General features: G+C 40.2%; 3 protein-coding genes across 3 annotated transcripts; 1 reads left to right on the forward strand and 2 right to left on the reverse strand.

Moving 5' to 3' along the window:
* Positions 1-1,891: 1,891 nt before the first annotated feature.
* Positions 1,892-5,341, reverse strand: lrrc61 (leucine rich repeat containing 61). Its single transcript, XM_062389244.1, has 9 exons — positions 5,166-5,341; positions 4,184-4,279; positions 3,949-4,095; positions 3,779-3,839; positions 3,529-3,614; positions 3,379-3,444; positions 3,212-3,280; positions 2,628-2,753; positions 1,892-2,511 (listed from the first exon to the last, which is right to left on the reverse strand). Exons 1-9 carry the CDS (start codon positions 5,299-5,301, stop codon positions 2,405-2,407), a joined length of 894 nt encoding a protein of 297 aa, XP_062245228.1. The 5' UTR covers positions 5,302-5,341; the 3' UTR covers positions 1,892-2,404.
* A 3,837-nt stretch (positions 5,342-9,178) lies between these two features.
* Positions 9,179-15,021, forward strand: cib2 (calcium and integrin binding family member 2). The gene is made up of 5 exons (XM_062390476.1): positions 9,179-9,299; positions 11,570-11,681; positions 13,363-13,510; positions 13,617-13,812; positions 14,153-15,021. Exons 2-5 carry the CDS (start codon positions 11,613-11,615, stop codon positions 14,172-14,174), a joined length of 435 nt encoding a protein of 144 aa, XP_062246460.1. The 5' UTR covers positions 9,179-9,299; positions 11,570-11,612; the 3' UTR covers positions 14,175-15,021.
* Positions 15,022-17,709: 2,688 nt separating this feature from the next.
* Positions 17,710-20,677, reverse strand: LOC133955416 (SH2 domain-containing protein 7-like). Its single transcript, XM_062390252.1, has 8 exons — positions 20,480-20,677; positions 20,279-20,394; positions 19,697-19,863; positions 19,433-19,522; positions 19,036-19,201; positions 18,800-18,955; positions 18,064-18,720; positions 17,710-17,974 (listed from the first exon to the last, which is right to left on the reverse strand). The coding sequence occupies exons 1-8, from the start codon at positions 20,625-20,627 to the stop codon at positions 17,927-17,929; spliced, it is 1,548 nt and encodes a 515-aa protein (XP_062246236.1). The 5' UTR covers positions 20,628-20,677; the 3' UTR covers positions 17,710-17,926.
* Between the last annotated feature and the right edge of the window lie 2,321 nt (positions 20,678-22,998).

The following is a 22,998-nucleotide window of genomic DNA, read 5'->3' on the forward strand; positions in this document are numbered from 1 at the left end:
GATATTTATAGCTCTTGGAGAAAATTACGCTTGTGCCGCTGTTTCAACCATTGTCGGGCTGATGCGATGATGGGCGTGGGCCGGTACATCATAGTGATGGGTGTGGCCCTGTAGGTAGAGCGTCCGCCCTTCGACAAGGACCCAGTTTCAAATCCCACTCCCTCCCATCTTGTCATGTCATTTAGCTGACGCTTTTATCCAAAGCGACTTACATTTTTAGAACACTCATCATTTTATGAGGGGCCATCTAGGGGTTCAGTATCTTGCCAAGGACACTTAGGCATGCAGATGGGATAGAGTGGGATTCGAACCGGCAACCTTCTTGTTGCAGAGCACCCGCTCTATCCCCTAGGCCACACTCTCCCATCTTCCATACGGCAAGATACTGAACTCTTTACATTGGCAGGATTTTTGCTAGTAATTGCTTAATATCTTACACTATGTAAATTTAAATTAATTAAATATAAATAAAGGAAAAAATTAAATAAAAAAAAAACAAAAAAAAACTGCGCGCGCAATTCCTGTGCAATGGGCTTCTGTGCAGGATGTGCGCAGTAGGCCTCTGCGCAGGATGTGCGCGCTCAGTTTTAAAAAAATTTTTTGATGTAATTTAAATTAATTTGTCTATATTTAATTTTATATTTAATTTTTTTATATGTAATTTTTCATCATCATTGTCATTTCTCCGCGCTGGTTCAGGGGTTAATGATGCTGGTCTTCACAGGTGACTGACCTACGCCAGCCTGTAGCCGCCACCCCCCCACAGGAGATGTGCTTGTGTGTTTGTGGGTGGCCATGGCGCTTCCCGGCTCTTCGCTGCAGATGTGCGAAGAAAGGAGGCGGACCGCTTTTGGCAGCGCTTCTACCTCCGGTGCGTTCCCGGGGTTAGAGGATGATGGTGTGACGTTAATGTATTGTTTCACATTGCATGTGTCACGTCGTGATAAATCAGTCTCCTATGTCGCCTGTACCAGGAGCTGCCCCTTTCACTGGTGATCTTGGCTCGCTGTCTGGCCGGTAACCAGCCGTCCGGACCGCTCCGTGAATAAGGAGGAGGAGCTGTTTCTTTACTTGGAATGCGACCACTTTATTTCTTAGATATACAGCAGGAGCAACACTCGCATCACCTCTCGGTGGTCCGTCTTATACACACTTTTGGCGTCTTTTCCCACAATACCCTAGTCACACACTACAAACTTTCCTTAAAGGGGCAGGCCATACCTGCAACACAACAGCTCTCGGTCTCATATACAGAGGGCAAGAGAAAGCAGAGAGAGATTTTTACACACTGTCTGATAAAGATTCCGACAGTAAAGGCAAGGGGTAGTGATGGATAAGGTTTTACTTAACAAGTTAAGTCTTTCATTCTCACTTTCCACCTTAAAACTATGAAATTTACTGAAAATGAACTAGTTCAGAATTTAAATGGTAAACGTGAACTATTCACGTTAACTTGTATAAACTAAACTTTGAACTAGTTCATGAGGTGTGAACTTGCAAAACACTCTACAGCATGCACACACTTACAGCTTGGGGTTCACAGGTCTCTGGTGATTGGACACTGCCACCACTGATCCTGTTTAATGTGTCTATGGGTCATTTAACTTATCTATGGTAATGGCACTTATTCAAAACAATTTTGTCCTTTGCAGCTGTGGCACTCAAATACATGAGTGCCTCATACAATTTTGCAGCATACATTACCACCGACAGGTGGCGCCAGTAGACTGTTACTGAGTCTACAAATTCCATCATGTATGGCTGCCTTCAGTGTGTTGCGCCTTTCTTTACTTAAGACACATCATTAATGTTACACTTTCTTTGGTTCTGAATGTGTACACAGTGTGTGTGTATCAGTATTAAAGTAAAGTTTGTAAAAAAAATATTGAAGCAGACTTTAACACCTTTATAAGCACTGTATTTTCTACAAGTTGGTCAAACACATAATACATTCTATGGTATAAAACAAGTAGAAACAGCTGGAACAATCATTCATTCAGTTTTTGCAAAAGTTTAACATACAACAAAAGCATACAGCATGGGACACATTAACTCCCAAACTTATCCAGCCATGTCAAATGGAAAAGAGCTCTTAATTCTTGAGCAGCATTAGCTCTCAGCATAAATTCAGGCTACAAAATGCAAATGCAAGTAAAGACATCTTTGAACCAAACTAAGGGGTGTCAGAATGGATAAAGGCTTTTAAAACACTTGCATGTATTGTATACTACCCACTGCATAGGATGCGATAAAGTTTCAACAAATGCTTGCACTGCAACACAGAGAACGTGAATCTGGCAAACATACTTATCAAGCATTTGGATATAGCGCAGTAATTTAAAAAGCCTACAGTACATTAGACATAGGAACTCATACAACGGAAGGTTGTTGAAGTTAACATAACTTAGATGGCGTACTGCTTTGGCTGCTTCTTCAAGCTCATTGATCTCTCAGTTTGAGAAATGACATGTGTGGCTCTGTTGTTGAGGAGTCTGCATTCATGAAGAACATCTGTAGAGTAAAACGAAGGACAATGATTCGATGGACTACAATACAGCAAACACAGATAGGTTGAGTTGACAGCTGATTAGATCACATGTAAAGCAGTCACCCAGAGAACCTCTTACCATTAAACTGTTTGTAGGCTTCTTCTATAATGGCGTTGTTTGATCGCTTTATCTCCCAGTAACTATCCTCCACCCATGGCTTGCAATCAGGACGTTCGACAAGTTGTCCATTCTTATATAAACCAGCTAAAGATTCATAGATGGAGAGAAAAACACATTAGTTCAATCTGAACTAACATCTTACTCTACCAGGAAAACATCACAGGCTGGTAAATGCTGTAATGTAAATACATATGCTGTAATATACATATACATATAAAGCTGTTCTGCCACTCTGCTCTACAAATCCTCTGGCACTCTCGCTGCATTGGGATAAGGTTCAATGTGACATTCAAGTGTTTCCATAGGTGTTCAATCTGGTTTAAACATCTAAAAAATGATCAAGACAAATGGGAGGACCCCATGAAAATATTTTTGTTATTCCTTTTCAATACATTTGTAAATTGAATATCTAAAATACTGTTTTCTTTAGTGTTAATGGGCTATTGAAGATTGAGGAGTTAAAATCCCTCTTCTGAGTAATTCCTGAATTTACAGTACAAACATAATACACTTACATAATACATACTAGTTAGAAAATATACCTTTGATGGTGTCATCAATGTCTTTGCATAACTGGTACAAGTCACTGCCCCGTCCGACCACTCTTTCACCTACAGTTTAAACAAACAAATCCACAGACCTTGTAAAACATGCACAAGTATAAGAGTATTTTAGTGAAAGGCATAAGAATAAAAAAAACACATCTTACCATCCAGCACCTTAATGTTGGAGAACATCTCCAGAACTATGGTTCTATATGATGCGTTTCTGCACACTGACAAGGAGAGTCATTGTGAGTTCACTAATCAAGATATCCCTCCATTAAATAGATACTAAATATAATCACTGAATAACATACCTGGATTAGTGTAATTGTAAGTGTTGTCTTTAAAGCGTATATTTTCTAGCTTTCTCAAAGACTGAAGGCAGTGAAAGCTCTCAATGCTGGTGAAAAACAAAACACACATAAGATAATTTTACAGGGCCATAACATATAATACTTCATATTTCATGCCAAACAGTCAATTGTTTCTACAGTATATAATACAAATTGTAATGAGTGCCATGTTAACTCAATCATTTAGGTGAATTATTCGTCACAGCAGTACCTGGATATGATATTCCCAGCCACGTTTAAGTGCTGTAGACTGTCACAATTGCGCAGGGGCTCTGGAAGTACAAAAGTAATAACATAAAAATAAATAAATACAATTATATTAATGAAAGAATGTTATTTGATCAGTCGAGATCAATAAAACTTTTGCTCCTGAAATCTTACCTAAATTGGAAATCCTGTTCGCAGACAGATTGAGCACAGAAAGAAGCCGCAGCGATGATAAACAACCCAAATTTGTGATATTATTTCCAGAGAGGTCCAGCTTCTCCAAATTGACACACTCCCCAATGCATCCAAGATCATGAATTCCTGTAAGACAAACAAAAAAAATAAGTATACGAATACACTGATGCAATTTGAAAAGACCAGAAATACTGAAATATGAATTTCACCTTACCGAGACCTCTCAATTTGAGAAAGAGTATGGACTCCAGATCAAATTCTCCTGTACGTCCCTTGAGCAGTACAGCAGTTATCTTCTCACAGTCTGCATCTGCGGAACAGCCAAGAGCATTCACTTTTCTATTCTTACTTATGCAAGAAATCCTATTTGTGAGTCAGCGCTGGAGAAGCACAGTGCTGGAGGCGCCGTGTCTCTTCCGTTTACGTGGAGCATGAAAATAACTCGTGCAAATCTTCTCCAAATGGCAAATACCAATCCAAGCAAATCTGTGGATTTCATATGTGGCAGCACAGTGCAAATGGGCAGTTCCAGGGGGGTCACAAACAAACAAGGCTGATGTGCTGTTGTGTGGGAGGATTGGGTGATGTACGGTCTCAACAGTTGCATGGGAGTTATATTTGGGTTATCTTTCCTCAGGCGGAGTCAGTCCATAACTCTTGAGTGCACATGAATGCTGCTGCCTGAGCCTGTTGAGACAAACCATCCTGCAGACAGCAGCAGCACACGCATCTGGTTAATCACACGTAACGACGCTGGAGCTCCACAGTTCCTATTCATTCTGTCATATTAACAGATGTACACTCCATTTCGTTCACTTTGCGTGTAAATAACGCAACGGCAGGTGCACCGGTGACTGTTGCATAACCGCAACGTGGAGGAAACAACAAGTACATCGTGTTGACGGCTGCAGACACGGTACAAGTGGCCACCGGCTCGTGTTGTTAGCTGCCTGTGTGTCCGCTGCCGAGCGCCATGACGCTGCGCGCTCTCATGAGGATGACTCAGCTGATGAAACGTGGGGCTGTTCTGTTCAATAATATTTGTGTCTCTCTCTGGAGGGCGTCACGCGCAACAAAAAAAAACATGTCGTGGAACAAACGTCACCATGTTAGCTTCACCCTAGCATAAGCTTCAGCGTACGCCGCTAGCGCCTAGCATAGCGACGTAGCAACAAGCTCCATCCGTCACAACTCACCCTGGTCTTTATCTCGCCTCGACTCCATCGCGGGGAAGTTTGCCTGTGAATGTGCCCGTGGTGGCGGTGAGCGAGGGTGTGAAGCAGCGCGGGGACAAGACGAGGCTGTGGTTGTGTTGGTGCGAGGGTGAAACATGCATCTGTCCCGGGGTGTCCACTAACACACACACACACACACTCACTGTTACTGTACCACAGCCAGTCACAGGCAGGTGGATGCTGAGTGAGACGGACCTCGGTGTCTGCGGCGCTTCAGCCCAGGATGAGCACACGGGGAGGGGGACGCTCTGTTTTCACCAGGCCGCTGCAAGATGGAGACACGTCTGCAGAAAAGCAAGAGTCTGTGAAGGAGAGATGTTGCTGCAGAGCAACAGGTTCCTCTGTGTCACAGGGAGGTTCAGAGCTTGTAAACTTGGAGCACTGACTGAGAGAGGATCCCTGTGAGGATCAGCATGAACAACAACAGCAAACTGTGGTTGCAGTGGTGTATAAAGTACTGGAAAGCCATACTTGAGTAAAAGTACAGATATCTTACCTGAAAGTGACTCCGGTAAAAGTCACCCGTCTGAGAATGACTTGAGTAAAAGTCTTAAAGTAGCTCATATTAAATGTACTTAAGTATCACAAGTAGGATCTGGTGTTGTAATGTACTCAAGTATCAAAAGTAAAAGTACAAGTACAAACATTTTAAATGCAAAGTGCTTTTTATAGTAGGCCTATACAGACAAAAAACAACCCAACATTGTTCTCTTCAGGATTTATTTCAACTGACTGAAAAATTATAACAACAATATACATATAATGTATAATTTTACAAATTTGGAACCCCAGATGATGAAGTTCAAATAGTAATGGACTAGTTCATCTGAACTTCAAGTGCCTCTTGTGTCTACATAAGAACACTAATAGATCCCAGTATATCCACTAAATGATTGTTTAAATATCACTAAACAATGGACCTTTGATCAGTAGCAGGAATGATACACAATGCCCCTTATGATAACTCAACAAAGGGAAACAAGTTCTAGCACACAAAATAAGATTATCTTTTGTTAACAGCCTGCACAGATCTAGTACAGAGAAGAAATAAATTGAAATGTTTTACCTATGACTTTCTGTTCTTAAATGATTCACATGTAGATTCCACATATGGCAGCATCGGAATTTACGTGGACAAGCCTTTAGAAAATTGAATCCATATTCTGATAAATTCAGTGGAACGAGGCTGGACTTAGTGTGCAAGAACACAAAAGTAGGGAGATAATTGAATGTATGGAATTTTATTTACGAAGCAAATGTTCAAAACCTAAATTGGCCATAAAAACTGAGAGTGCTGACAGGCTGGTAAGTTCAGATACAACCAAAGATCCTTAGTACAAAGGGACTGCAAGGTACTATCAGGTAGGCAGGCAGGTAAGAAAGATACAGAAACAGACCGACAAAAAGGTCAGACTAAGCGTATGGTACGTGAGTACCGGTCGAAGGCCCAGCTTAAACACCTTCTGCCGGATATCCTTGACGTAATCTGTTATACAAGCAGTAAGATTATATTTTTAACAATACCCTATTTGCACTTTTTTTCTTTTTTACATTGGTTGCTTTGCAAATCGTTATGCTTAAATGTGGATGTTATTGCACATGCCTGCGTTCATATACAATATTTTAGCTATAACATGTATAATATGTATGTTTCTAGTCCTGTGTGTGGATCATATAGTTGTGATTAAAAGGTTTGGGTGGGCTTCACACATTTTTCAGTTTTCAAATATGGCCGTGGAATTCTTAAGTTTGGGAATGGCTGATCTAGAGAAAGTAAAACTCTGAATCGTTACCAGAACATCCTGTTCGACCCTGGTCAACCAAGGCAGCCCCACCAACATCCAGACTTTAAGGGTCTCGTGCTAGTGTCAGATGCAAATATGAGCCTTTATGTGTGTAATACCTTCAATTACCATACTACTGTACTAAAACAAAACACATAAACATAGTTGATAATAGACTTTTGATGGAATTATTGGATATAAAAATTTAATAATGCTAAGTATAATAGTAATAATAATAATGTATTATGTGTTATAAAAATACAAAATATATGAATGTAAAATATGTTTTGGTTACTACTACTATACTACAATTATTTATTATAAATATTATTTATTATCATGCACATTATTATGAATAATAATAATAGATAATATATTATCATATATCTTCTTTGTACTGATTATTGAATATATGGACAGCTTCTCCTTTTAACACCAGGTTGTGTTTTTATTTATTTATATGTTTGGTTATTTATTTATTTACCTGCGTTGTCATTGGTCAGGCTTGACTCCGGTGCAGAGCAGCCGAGCGGCTTAAAGAGAAGCAGATCAGTTAGCGCTCTCTGGACTCCGCTGTCGGGCTCCACTCGCTCCACTGACACAACTGGACACATCCGGTACCATGCTTTTTCTTTTTGACCTTTTCTTCATTTATACCACATGCTCTACAGTTAGCAGTGAAGGAGGTCATCAGCTGTAAGGACACCAGAGACATTTCAGTGAGACTTATCCAGCGTCCTGGACTTGTCCTGTGAGGAGACTAAATGCCTTTCATTGAGAAAAGGCTTCGGATGTTCAAGCAGCAGATCACTTGATCGAGATGGGTAATAAACAAACTATATTTACTGACGAGCAGCTTGATGCCTACCAGGTGAGCGTGCATGTCTGGGTCTTTACGTGCATCATACATATACTGTGCATGTCCAGCCCACCAGGAATACAAGTTTGTAAGAAAGAAAGAAGGGAAAGAATTTACTCAACATTGTTCGTCAATATCGCTTAACATCAATCTAATGGAACAATGTGGCTCTGTTTTCACATAAGTGAATGATATTCACTTATGTGATATTCACTTATGTGGTTCTGAATTTCCCACAGGATTAATAAAGTATCCATCTATCTATCTATCTATCTATTACAGGCAATAACCGATTACCAGTTGAAGTGTTATCATTCATGACTCCACTGTTCAAATAGATGAAATCAAGTCTTACAGCTGAAGGTCTCAATTTCCCTGCAAAGTGGAGGATCTGCTGTCTGTTGAGTTATGATCTGAGAACATCTGACCTTTCTCTGTTTTCCATGGAACAATAATCCAGGTTTTTTCCTGTGAAGAAACGCATCTTCCTGTGCACAGGTTTATCATGTGCACAGGTGTGGACTCAATAATTGATGCCAAGTCAGAGTGATATGCTGTGAAACTCTACTCTCAGGAGACAGTTTGGTTCTCAGGAGCCTCTCTGGTTACTCCTGGTTGTTAAATGTCCTTCTTAGAATACTGTTGCTTTTTGTTTTTAGCCTCGGTTCAATACTGACCAATGAGACATCTTCTTTTTGCAGAATCAAATGTTATAGATATACCGCCCGATACATAATCAACTGACCAAGGTTTTGTAGATTTTTCCTCTAAGAAATTCACATCTTGATATTGTAATCACACTTTCTATCTTTTCTATGTGTATAGGCTCCATTGACAGCATCATATTGTATGAGGGACACCAGTTGTCTATGATATCATTGTCAGATATTGCCATAAATATTCACCCACATTATAATTAACTTACACCTCCTCAGGAGGCTTGCTTTAGACTCGAGCTGCCACACTGAATAGGGTTCCTTCCTTTTATTTCTTCATATATTCCTATATTGTCTCTGGAGCTCCGCTGGCCTCACACTCAGGAGACACAGCTCAGACACAACTGGCACAAGAGAAAATGTAAACTGAGGTGCTCCCAGTCGGGCTGTTGGATAATGCGTGTGCCAGTACATGCATGTCAGACAACAGCAGATCATGTTCCTCCCTGCCTCATCGCTCCTACCGTAAGTGGCAGGTGACAACACCCGCACACATTCCTCATTTAAGAGAAACTGGACACCTCAATGAGCGCTTTTACAGTAAGGGCGGCTAACATGACTGTCAGAGGAAGAGTAATGTTATTATATATGATTCACACACACGTGTCACTGAGAGTACAGTGTGTAATCCATGTATATCTGCATTAGGTTGTACAGTTCAGCTCTTTAACAAACTCACACGTGTTTTTTTCTCATTGCAGGACTGTACATTTTTCACCCGCAAAGAAATTTTGCGGTAAGTTTTATGTAGTTTACATCTTGATTATTGCTTTTTCACCTAAATGCAGAGTATTGATGTGTAATATTTTTTAAATGTTTGGTTGGCAAAGTGTGGTTAGCACTGTTGCCTCATAGCAAGACGATTCCCAGTTTGTTTCTAGATTTACCTCCCGGAAATTTTAACAATATACAAAGCAAAGCTGCACTGACTCGATGTAAATGTCAAATGTCTCAATCAGGCTTATTCAACTGATTTAAATGTTTTATTGAATCTTAAATATAGTTTGGAATTAATCTTGAATAAATATAAAAAATAACAATCAAATTAAAAAGCATGTACACTAAACTTCAAAGTTATATCTTGATTGAGCAAATGTTCATTTTGTGCAACCACTTGACACAATGAAATTTAGTTAATTCAACATTAGATTGTTTTCAATGTGTATGTGCAAATTAAAATGAAGCCTAACGGTCAAATTAAGACACTGGCGATGATTATTTAGTGGCTGCTACATTTCTTACAATCACAAGGAAATGATTCTCTTCTCCAACACGTTCATGATCTTCTCGTATCTTTCCATCATCTCCCCATGTCGTCCCGCAGCATTATCAGAACGTTACCCAAACCTCTGAAAGTCACTTTGACCTTTTGACTGTGGTGTTGTTTTCAGCACCGCCCGATGGAGTCTCACGTTTCCACCTCCGTCAACATGTGCATCCTCAACACCTTAAAAAATGAAATAAATATGAACGTGCTCTTAGTAATTGCGCTGGGTATCATGGCTCACTGGGTTTAGCATCATTCCTCTCTAACTGTCAATCAGTCCCAGGACCATGTGCATAAATTAAAAAAAGATGCCTGCTTTTCTCTTTAATTGAATTGACCAGTGATGCTCATGTTTCAGTGGCTTTTGTCAGGAGGTTCTAGATGCTGGAAGATAAGCAGCAACTTAAAGAAATTAAATACAGATACTCAAGAATGTTGTAAGGCAACATTAGTTAAGGATAAGGGTTATGTGATTCCAGGCATGCAGGTAGTTAGGGTCTGATTTGGCCCCCTAAGTTCCATCAAGGTTCACCATTTAAGACAAAGTCATAGTTGTCAGTTCCTTTATTATGTCTGATTGTCTTCATCAAGGTCTCTGGGAGAAACAGAGAAAATGTTGAAAAAATGTCCAATCTCACAACGTTGAAGAAAGAAAAGAAAGTGAAAAAACATCCTTTCACCAAGATTGGAAATCTGTTTAGTATTTTTTGAAAAAAACTAACAAACAAACAATGAAAATAACCTGAAATATCAAGAATTAATAAAGGATTAAACACATAACAAAACCTGCTTGTATAAGGAAAGATGAAGAGCCTTTTTCCTCACTTGTGTCTCAGTATTTGTTCACATTCTGGAAACCAAATTGACAATCAGCAGAGGGTGTACTAGAGTCCCACACTTTATGACCTTCATAAAACACTGCTTGTTTCTGTGTTTTCGGCTGCAGCTGTTACATTTCAGTTGTGTAACATCAGGTTATCACTGGTAACCATGAGGTCACTGATTTCAGCCTTTCGGCTTTATGACACATCCAGCCTTAATACTGGATAATTTTAGTGTATCTTCCTATGTGTGTTTACTATTTGTAAATTAATGATAATGTTAATAGTTTCCTCATGATTTGCCATTGAAAAAAAAATTTAGGAGATTTTAGAGCCAAGGAGGTCAGAGAAGCTGTACGTCTCGAACCCTTTCTAAGGTCATGGTGCAGGTTTACCCACTCATTTCTTGCAGTGCACTAATTGACCTCCATCGTTTTGTCAGGTTTATCTTATTTAACTGTAAGTTAGTCTTCTAAGACCAGTGTTTCAGCTGATGAGTGGCTCCGCTCAGGCAACAAAGGTATACCATGACATGACTCATGAACAGTGATAAGCTGCATGTTTTTATCTTTCACCTGCAACCTCCTCATTGACAATAATAGATTCCACAAAACTGAAGAATGTTAAAGCCAGGAGAAAAGAGATGGACTCAAGGGAGAAAGGTTAAAAAGGTCAATAACTGCATTTAAAGATTAATTCAGTCCAGCACAGCTCCATGTTTTATTGTAGAGGAAATATGTTTACTCAAAAAATGTCCCAGTAAGTTTTTTGTTTATTTTATCTGCTCCCTAATTGCTACTCTCTACCTGTGCTGTGTATTAACCAATAGATAACTACTTGCTACTAAATCAATCCTGCTAAACATCTCTCTGTTTCTCAGGTGTTTACCTGTATATGTTGGTCTATCTTTTATTCTAGGTTACATGGCAGATACCATGAGTTGGCTCCACATCTTGTACCGATGGACTACACCAAGGAGCCTGAGTGTAATGTGCCTTTAGCCTTGATAGTCAACATGCCAGAGTTAAAGGTAAAATAATCCTTTATAAACCTCAGTACGGTTTGAGTCCTGCAGTGTAACTTGGATGACTCGTGCAGTGCCCGTTCTAAACCTGCTTGTTTGGAATGGGCTGTTTACTTGTCCTGTGTTAATGCTCCGGATCTACTTCAGAATTATTCCTTGTTGATTAGAGACTCCTCCTCAAACAGTTCTACAGTATACTGTCACTGTTTTATTGTTTATCTGCTGGACCTTGTGTGAAGAGCTTTTTATAAACAGTCAATGGTGAAGAGTGAAGTTAGAAAACTTTGTGTTCATCCTACCTGGTTTAACAGTAAAGCTGTTATCCATCTCGATTAACCACTTTGTTGTTTTCTGCAGTCAATGTTTTTCATAAAACTGAACTGAGTATCTTTTATCACTTGTAATCTGTGCTGCTTATATATATACGTTTTAATGATTTACTTAACTGGTTTTATTTTTTCGAGGCATTGCCTGTGGCTCAGAGGTCTATTTAGCGAGTGTCAATCTTCTGACACAATTTCACCACTTTTTTAAATAAAAGCTGCGTAATTCAGCCGGATTTCAAAGCATTGCAGCAACAAAACAAAGTTTTTTTTTTTACTTTGTTGACCCTCACTGCCTGAAAGGCGCTTTGCAAATTCAACACTGCTCTTCATTGGGCCTAAACAACACATTTGCCAAAAGGACACAAACCCACTACTCACGTGGGCTGACACCTAATCAATACACACTCTCTTCTAGCAGCCAGAATTGATTTTTAACCATCATCATCATCATCACACATCTGATTGTATGACACAGCGTATGAAAGCTAATGTGCCATGAAATGCTCTGCCTCTTTTCCTGACAGATGGATTCCCTCCCTATTTTTCTAGCACCTGCCATTTGAAAAGAACATTCAGCATTTTGTCACCCAGGGTTTTTCTCTGACAGTCAAAATGTGTCCTCGCTCTGGGTATAATTAGCACCTTTTCCTGGCAAACGGTTGTATGATAACAGGGGTGTGAGGGTGGCAGGAAGAAGATGGGGAACAGACAAGGCAGGATCGATGAAGCTTCGGCCACACATGCTCACCCAAAGTCCTGTGCAGCCACAGTCACATAAATACATACCTGTCTCACTAGGACTCAGTTGGTATGAGCTGTGTTGAGTCGATTGGCCTGATTCATGCTCCACTGACGTGTCTCAGCATATCCTATTAGAATGGCATTGCTTTAGATGGCTGTTTATCAAAATGAGCTTGCAGTGACCTTGAACATGCTATCTGTGATCAGGACAAGTTTTCATTACATCACACACAGGTCTGTTTTGAAGGCCTCATAGACAGCACACATGTATTGCAGATTGTGCCAAATCAGCTTATTACCTGAGATATAAACCACTCTTCGCAACGGTTGAGCAATAGAGGAGAAAATATCGGCTAGGCCACATCAGCAAAGAGGAGGAGTCAGCTATTTTCAGACGAACCCTGTGATCAGCAGAAAACCGCTGCAGCTCATATGTAGAACAACTGCATATAAAACCACATGGTCATGAAACCTATGGTTCCTTAGACAAAGACTCTTTTCTCATCCAGACTCTGAGCTCTATATGTTGTGATGTGCTCCGTGTTGCAGCAAGTCTTCCCTTCGCATTCATATTTGCGCTGGTGTATATTTTATTGTTCATGTTGTTAATTCATTTGCAGGAAAATCCGTTTCGAAACAGGATCGTCGAGTCTTTCTCAGAAGACGGGATGGGCAATCTCAGCTTCAATGAATTCGTGGACATGTTCTCAGTCCTCAGTGAAATGGCTCCCAGAGAACTCAAGGCCATATATGCCTTCAAAATATATGGTATTGCTGCATTTCTAAAGGATACTCTTTCATTTTCTTTCAAAGTTCCCAGAACGGTGTAAAATGAAAGTCAGCCATTGTTTGCTGTAACCGCTGTTACCCACAGATTTCAATGTGGACAATTACCTGTGCAAAGAGGACCTGGAAAAGACTCTGAATAGGCTGACAAAGGAGGAGCTGACTCCCGAGGAGGTGGAGCTGGTGTGTGAGAAAGCCATCGAGGAGGCCGATCTGGACGGAGACAGCAAACTCTCCTTTGCTGACTTTGAGAATATGATATCTAGGGCACCTGACTTTTTAAGGTAATAAATGTACCATAAAGTAACATTTTAAGATTGCATGTATAAAAACGTGTGGCAATATATTGTTTACTCCTCATTTTATATGAAAAGTAGAGGCAGTGGGCTGAGCATGCATTACCTCTCTTGTTGCAGCAATGTGGGCTCTGTGTCCCTAGCTACTTAATTACTACTAATTACTACTAATTATTTATATTTAAATAACCTCACCACAGTTTGTCTCCACTGAACACATCTCCTGATTCTGGTGTTTATACTTAGATATCCACTAAATCCATATATTTACACGTGCAATGAGCTCACTGTTTCAATGTCCCTCATATTGTCTCTTTTGTTCCTCCAGTACCTTCCATATACGAATCTGAGAGGGCTGAGATGAAGCTTTCCAAGGTCGATGGTGTGATGAACCTCAGGACTCTCCCTGAACTGTGTCCTGGCCACAGCACAGTGCCAGTCCTCCATTCCCATCGTCAAAAAGAGAATCACACATCAGTTCTCTCTGGCTTCATAGAAGTCTGCCGAGATAGAAATCAAGATATTGGGTAAAGCTGGATTCCCAGGACGCTGTATTTCTCGACTGCAAATGAAAATGTATTTTTATTTTATTACTTATCAAGGGCTTGACCTGGTTCGGTCTCTCGTTGGGAAAAAACGTAATTCTTCTAACATTTTAAGTTGAAAAATGGGAAATCTAAAGTGTCTAAATGAGCCAGTCATCTCCGGATTGTGGTCATACTTAAAATGTTATTTACCTACATTGCACATGTCTTCCTACAATGACACAGTAGATGTACGGTTAAAGCTTGAAGTGAATGAAAGCACAGCAATGGCATTAAGGGCATACAGATATTCTCTATATGAGCTATGCAATATTTGTACATGCGGTGTGTTGCTTTAAGTCATGCTAGGTTGTGTTTCTCGAGCACGTTGACAATCATATATTCCTGTTCTCCGGGTTAAATGAAGGGCTCTGTCTTCTGAACTCATTGTGGTATCTTTCATCTGCCTCAGCCATTATCATGAGATGGTAGTTACAGCCATTTTTTGGTTACTACACATGTTACAGTATTTTAATGTGACTTCAGGTACTTTTGATAAATGCTTTTTTTCCTGTGTGTACTGGTTGTTTGTGTGGTGAATGCATTTGTGTCAATGCATCTGTGGGATTTGTTGTCGTCACTGAAAAAAAGAAATGAATGAACAGTTGGGAAAACAGGATCCCACATTTGCACCATCATCACGTCCTTATGAGCAGTTTGCCTCGACCCACCCGCCCATGATGATCAAGGAGCGTGCACAGTAAAGATCAGGAAATGAATGAGTGCACCTCCCCATCATAAGAGCCGTAATAACTTGTTAAGCAGGATGTGATCAAGAGCCAGCTGCCTCAGCATTCACAGGCATGATTACATTACAACCACACACACACACACACACACACACAGACACACACACACACACACACACACACACCTCATCTCAGTGCAAGCTGCAGGAAACGGCCTCTGTCATGTGGGTCACTGATTAATGGGATCTGGTTTCCCGGCTGTTGGTTGCAGATTTGCATCAGGTATATTACACAAGGTACAGTGCACAGTGTTGTTGTTGTACGGCGGATGATTGTGGTACAGGATGCATGAAGGAGTCAGACACTGGGTACATGCAGAATATTTCATTATGAATCACTCAGATGGTCAGACCAGCCATCTGCTTAGAGTCAGACTGTAGTCGTCTTTCAGTGGCTGCAAAATAAATGTGACCTGGTTAGTTGGTGCTGAGTCAGACACATTCCCGAAGTAGAAACTGGGAGGCAAGCTACAGCCAAAAAATAGAAAACATATGACAAACAACATGTCAGTGGTGTGTGTTGGGAGGGAACAGTCCAGGTTTGTTTCCAGTTGCCCAAAACTCTTTGTAATAATATAATATATATCATATGTACTGCAGCAAGACATATACATCAATAATTAAAACATTTCTACTGTGTTCACTCAGATTGTGATAATCTATTGTTACCTCAGACAAGGGGGTTGTGTTTTCACTCCTGCCTGTGTGTTTGTTGGATTGTGAACCAGATTATACACTGGAGGACTGGAGGGGATTACCACAACACTTAGTAGAATAATGCCCTATTTGTCAGAGAAAAACCCATTAATTTTTGGTGCAGATCTGGATCAGGGAGCAGATTCAGGAAAATAGCACCGCTGTCTTTACCCCCTACCTAGATGGACATTGTATGTGGCAGCAGACTAAAAAAAAACAACAAGCAGCTTCGGAGCAAACATCAAAATATAAGTTTACACAACAGAGCCACAATCTTAAAGACCGTCCCAGCTAAAACGGAGAGGACTTGATACTGAGTGTGGAGGCGGATGTTGAAGTCAGTTAAACAGTATGCCTTCCGCAGGGCAGCCAGTTTATTCACTCCATTATCTCCAGTTCCCTTTATGAGGCCAGTATCAAGGATTCGGGGCATCGCAGACCTGATTGTGTGGCCTCATTAAATAACCGAGAACATCTGTTAATTATGATTCCAGCGGAGAAGCTTCTGGCTCGCTGTGATACTTGGGCAGTAAAGCAGGTCCCAACGGTAAGCAACACTTTCTGAAGAAACTGAGTGAACCTCACGCTGGTCTCTCTTCACAGGACCTTGTTTGTTTACATTTGAGCGGCTTCAGATGGTGACAACGACAGTGGAGGTAGGATTGCGAAAAGTATTTTGGAAATACTAACGGATAAGAAGTAAGAAAGAAGGATTTTGGTTCAGATTAAAGGGCAGATTCAGAATTATCTTTTATACTTTTTAAGCTGTGTTTTATGACAAATAAACCATTCAGACCTCTGCTGAAAGCCACGATAGTTCATCCATAAGTACTTCTTCATTCTCCACGAGGACTGAAGAAACTCCCCCGCTGATAAGGGCCATGCTATGTGATTGAAAGTGCAGAGAGAAAACCAGTAAGTGGCCTTTGAGTTGAATGTGTTACTAATCCCGAGACCAAGAATCAACTTTAACATGGCTTCACAAGTTTCTTAACACATTTGTAAACAGTTGAAAACAAGTTATTACTGAGGATGAGTATTTTAAAGACTAGTCTGTAAAATGTGTTACCAGTCATTTATTAACTTACTTTGATAAACTAGCCTTATATATGTTAAAACTATATTAGAGTGAGTTAACGCAATTAACTACATGTTTATGTCAACTGTGAAAGTTTCAGAAATATCTAATTATTGTCATTGAAGTTTTATCTTCACAGTAATTCTACTGAGATCACAAAAACTGTAATTGCTAATGAAAAGCGAAGTAAATGATTGAATACAATAAATGACATTTGATCATCTTCCTCTCTATTGCTGTCATATGACATTTGAAATCTGTATGCAAATCCTGTTTCCTGTTAGTGAAGTGTTAAATACAATAGCCTACACATGAGGGTTTTGTAGAATTACCCCATTTCCCCTTTATCATCGTGACATTATCATATAATACTAGTATACTTTTTATGTAGATGCATAACTTTCTTTGAAATTGCAAGATAGGCTGTTATTTCTCAGTGTCTTTTCACCAGTTTCCCAGGGAATTAATTCATCCATCTTGTTGAATAAAATCAGGCATGTTTAACGAACTGCAATTTATAAGTGTGACATTTGGTGGAGCTGGTTTGTATTTTTGTTTCCTTTTAGAAAATATATTTATACTGATGTCTTTTTAACTGCATCATGTCTCCTTCTACCCCCAAACTCGGAGAAACCAGAAAATCATAGAGCACATTGAATAAACTACATTTCACTACACATCATAAACTGTTGAAATAAAATAAGTCCTGAGGAAACACAATTTCACTGTCGATCCATCTATTGATTTGTGTTAAATAAGTTGTTTTGGAAAAGTTCGGTAAACAGTGTGCATTTTATTTAGCTCATCTGGAAAATGCAAAAGCATCATCATTTTTAAATAAATACAATTACAACAAAAAGAAGATTGAATATCTAGGAACACATAAGTCTACGTTGAACATATAAAATAAGTTGTCACAGGTTGTATATTAGTAGCACAGTAGTGTCAGAGTGGCAGGAGTCAACACGTCCCTCAGCGGCTGGGGACTGAGCCTCTTCACCATTTCCTCAGGGCCTCAGGGAAATGCCATTTGCGTTTCTCATTCTGCGGAAGATTTTCATTATTAAATATGATGAATGACAAATATATGTGAAGAATTAAGTATTTGAATGAAATTTGAATACATTGCTAACCTTTACTATCTTGGGTCTGAGGTCCTCCAGAGGCTCGTAAGTGTTATTGCTGGTTTCCGGATCCACTGAGTCCTCGTGCACAGGAATGAGCTCGTATGTGTTGTCTTCAGGGAGGTGACTGAAGAGGGCCACACCAGCGACCTCCGCGTACGGTGACTCACTGCTCTGCTCGGATGTCGCTGAGCTGGTAACTGACGCTGCACTGTGTGGGCTGCCAGATTTACCAGCCAGGTAATAAAGGGAAGGTTCTAGACCACATGGGTCTAACTTTGGGAGACTGCCCGTGACTTGTCTGACGGGCTTGGGGGAAAGTCTTGGTGGGGTGTGTGGGGGTGTTGTCAGCCTGTAGAAGTGCTCCCCGTCAGAGCTGTAGTCCGGACGAGACCTTCCATTGCTGCTCTCTGGTAGGCTGAGTTGGGGGTATAGAGACGATCCTTGTCCTGATGGAGGACTACACCGACTGACAGTCTGATTCTGGCTGGTGTGTCTTTCGGGCCTTGCTGGATTGTCTCCAGGTAAATGGCCCTGAAAGATGTGCTTGGATCTTGGTTTATTCCTGGGTGACTGCTTCCTGAGATGAGCGTACAAAACACCGTCCTGGTTGATCGGGGGGCCGTTGTCGAAGTTCCTGTTCCTCTGAGGCAAAGGCGGTACTTCCTGGTTGACACAACAAGCCATCTTTTTTAAATCTGCTCAGAGTTACTGATTCTTCTACATTTACTTCAACTGAACTCACCTCCAGTGGTCTGTTGATCTGCCTTGGCTGGGTGCGTGGCCGCTCAGTTTGCAAGTCAATCCGTTGTTTCGGCACATTCTGACCCGCTCTGACGGAAGCCACAGGTTTTTCTTTTTGAGAGATCTGGATGGTATCATACAGCTCTTCGTTCCGTACCTGCACGAATGAAAAAACAAGAAAATTCAGAGCTATTCAGTCTGGATCAATTTTACCCAAGCAAAGTGACTTAAACTCACCTCAGAACAGGAAGATGTCAGAAATTCTCCAAACGGTTGGATGGGGCTCGACATGTAGAAGTTTATTAGCATAGGTATCGTGTCATGTCCCCTATTGTCCCCGCAGACTACAAACTGCCCTTCTTCATTTTGGTTTATCACAAAGTGTCGACACCGATCTTTGCCTCTGCAAATAGAAAAAAACAGTTTGTTTGAGTCTCAAGTCTCTGCACAAAACATCATTGTTCAGTTGATTCAATTTTGTGTCAAAAATCTGAAACGTTATGCTTATTTCTTGGATTCTATTGATTGTAAAATGATGACAATTTTAATTGGAGTTTTTGCGGAAATTACTGAAATAACACAGAAACACACAACAACCCACACAACACAATTGTTTTCCTAAGCCATTACTTACTTATAAGAGAGTATGTACCCGATGGCCTTGTCACTGAGACGGAGCAGGAAACAGCCCGGCTCCTTTTCTCTGAGTAGGTCTTCAGCAGCGCTGTAGATAAAAATTAAAAGAACTTAATACTCAATACTTTTTTGTAAACATGCATGACGTAAATGCTTTAAAGGTACAGATTCAAAAAGAGAAAGAAAGGTGGCTTATTTCCAAAGAAAGTGAGTAGTCTGGAGCAGTTTAATATTTAACACGCTTTCCACAATCGATACTTACTTTCTGGTGATGAAGCCCAGGAACCAGGTGGGGAATAAACCGTTTTGGACGATGTGGGGCACTTGAGTCTCTAGGAACCACTTCGATGCCAGCTCCCTTAGTTTTCCTTGGGTCACTTCAGCGTGAGAACTCCTGAGTTTTTCTCTGGGCTCCATCCTCGCTCGGTCCTAATCAGAGCCGCACAGACATTCAGTGATGACAGCCTGTGTTTATCTCCTAACATACAAAACAAGGCTCCACCAGAACTCATTTGTTTATTTTCCAGGAGGTGTCAACCAGAAATTCAAAGCAGCTCGATGATCTCATCACAGCTGCAGGAAAAACTGTTCACTGTTTTTCACATGTGCAACTTTTTCATACTGTATAACATGTATTAACGGTTTAATCACAAATCGATGCGGAATCCAAAACTTATAAAGAACTCTCTGACTTTAAAAATAGTGCTGTTCCCTATTAATTCAAATACTATCTAAACTTAAAATAGTAAAATGTAGGTAATAATAGACTTTCTCCCCTGCTGATGTTATTTTATTTTTTTCTTTAGATGAGATAAGTGAGTGTTCATTTAAGAGGTTTTCTTACCTTGAAGAAAGAATTGAGACAATTCCTGAAGGAGGGTGATTTGGGATCCTTCGACCCTGGGAAGATCTTTTCCAATCTGGGTTTTGGTCTCCCGTACAGAGCGCACCTCTCAACCCCTAGGAAAAGAAAAGAAATGAGCACTGATTCTTTTTTGTTTAGATATACAGCTCTGATGCTGTTGTTTCTTGATAGAGTTCATACCTTCTCTTGAGACTGACCGTGATGGGTTTGAACCTGGAGCCATTTCAGCAAACACTAAAAACCCTTCTCTCATTAGCCTGTGATCTGCAATCAAAGATGTTCTGAGGGAGTTCAACTCCAGACATGAGGAGATATAGACAGATGACATTTAGAATTACACACTTGTTTCCACCGGCTTGGAAAGCAGTGATGCTCGGCAATGACACAATAACAGTTTGTACGTCTCATTTGCATGAGAGAGGCGGCTGAACAAACAAGAGCTTCCTGAAGAGAGACGGAAAAAGAGATGTACAGAAAATGTGGTTTGTGCACACGACTGCACTCATTTGCAGGAGGAGGTTGTTTTACCCACAGACTGTTTGATTTACTGTAGTAATGGGAGCTGAGCTGCGTCACCATGTTGATCTCTTGTGTTCACCTCATTTGGTTTATAATACATTCTGGTTATAGTTGTTGAGGCAGGTATGAAGGAGTGGAAATATCTGAGAAAACTTGCAAAGACATTGGAAGTCACAACCCAAATAAAATCAGATATTTCCCAGCCGGGTTTGTCATCAATAAATACTCATACCCTCCACTGTAGAGAAATGTTGTCATGATTCCCCTCCAGCAGTTCTAGCTCCATGGTGAGGAGCAGTAGAGGAACTCCCTGTGGGGGAGAACCATTACCAGAAACAGTCTGTGTCATACTGAGCGGGATGAGACTGGATTTTAAAATTGTAAATTAGACTGATAAAACATCAGCGATCAATGTGGGTTTGATTGTGTTTATGTTTATATTATTACAAAATACATTCAATTTATGTTTGAGGCTCGTGATCCTCCAACGCAGCCGGCATTAAAGCTAGGGTAGGTAATACTGGAAAAATCAAGAGCAGGCTACACTTTAAAAAAAACTTCCCACCTTCCTCCCATCGGCCCCCTCGTCGAAGTTAAGGTCATATAACACTTAAAGGTTTATTTAGTTTATTACAGTCCTGAGAGGGACACAGACACTTGCCTTTTTAAACGATTTCAGACAACTTCATCTGTCAATGCTATCATGACATGAAGAGGAAACAAATAGCAGCCCTGCCACTAAGTACATACTGTACATACAGTATGTTCCTTGTATGACTAAGTATTGCAACACACCAGGATATAGAATTTCAACATCATCTTTAACGGCGCTGTCTTCTGGTTTGAAATGTCTCTATGAATCACCATCTGCTCCTCTGGGGGTGTGAACAGGTTTGGGGTCAAATGCTCTCTCTGTTGTGTCTGTAAATAACCATATAATCACTATTTGTGCTTACAATGTAAATGTGCACACAATGAATTGTTAACAATGTACAAGGAACATAGATGTACATGTTTTTCAACAGTTGCAGTGCAGTACAGTATTTTCTGATAGGTGTAGAACAAAGAGGCAGGTTTGTCTCATTAGACAGTTGCCAGCCAGGAGGCGGTTTAAGATCTTTTAACAGTCTCGTGGCGACATACCTAAGAGGAGGATGTGGGTCCTTTAGAAGGTCACAAGTCTGTTGATGCCTGTTAAATGTCAGTGCAAAAGCACCGCATCAGTTTTTCTTACACTTTCCTTTAAACCATGGGTAAAACTGCATTACACTTATATAAAAGAGTTTGGGGAAATGTGTAGGTGCACTTCCAGACATAGACCACCCATCTACTATTCTATACACATGCATCATGTTATAACAGGATTGCAACTCTAAAGCATCTTGAACAGCTTGTTCATCCAGTTTCACACATGGTTAATTTTACGATTACATTAATCGATAACTGTTTAGTTACAGGGGTACTTTACAGATTGAGACTTTGTCACAGAGAAGATGCAGAAACATTACAAAGTCTTGATGATGTCAGATCTCGTTTCATTAAACTGTTAAACACTGGAAAGAATACAAAAAATCCCTTGTTCAGCCCAATGACACAATGCATTTTAACATTAGTGGTACTTTTCGCTCTAACTGTAGGAAACTTTGTAAAACTCAGGGGGATTTCAGACGTTAAGCTGATTCAATTTTACATCCCACAAAACTATAAAAGCAGGTAACAAGTTTAATATTTTCATATAAATATTTCATATTTCATTTCACTTTCAGTTGTCCCTTAGCATCAAATGGTAGCCTTTCGTTTTCTACACTTTTTGTGTATAATGTGTATTATTACCTCCACCAAGGAGGTCATGTTTTGTGGAGGGGGGGGCCATGACTCAAGGAAAATCATATTTTAATAAAATTGAGTTATTACTTAATTAATTTTATCTATAATTTCATTTGATTTATATTGAATGTTATTATTTTAGTACACTTTGGTATTTTTTGCACATTGTGGTAATCAAAAGTAAAAAATAGGAGAAAGGCATGTTGCTGCTCTCCTTGTGAAACAGCACCACCCAGCGGTGCTTCTGCCTCGCACACGAACTACACTTTGAAGTGAACTACATCTCCCGTGCTCCCCCGGGGCAGGAGGCAGCCAGTCATGCGGATGGAAGCAGCAGTGGGCATCCGCCGCTG

The sequence above is a fragment of the Platichthys flesus genome, chromosome 6 (assembly GCF_949316205.1).
Source record: "Platichthys flesus chromosome 6, fPlaFle2.1, whole genome shotgun sequence".
Taxonomy (NCBI): Eukaryota; Metazoa; Chordata; class Actinopteri; order Pleuronectiformes; family Pleuronectidae; genus Platichthys; species Platichthys flesus.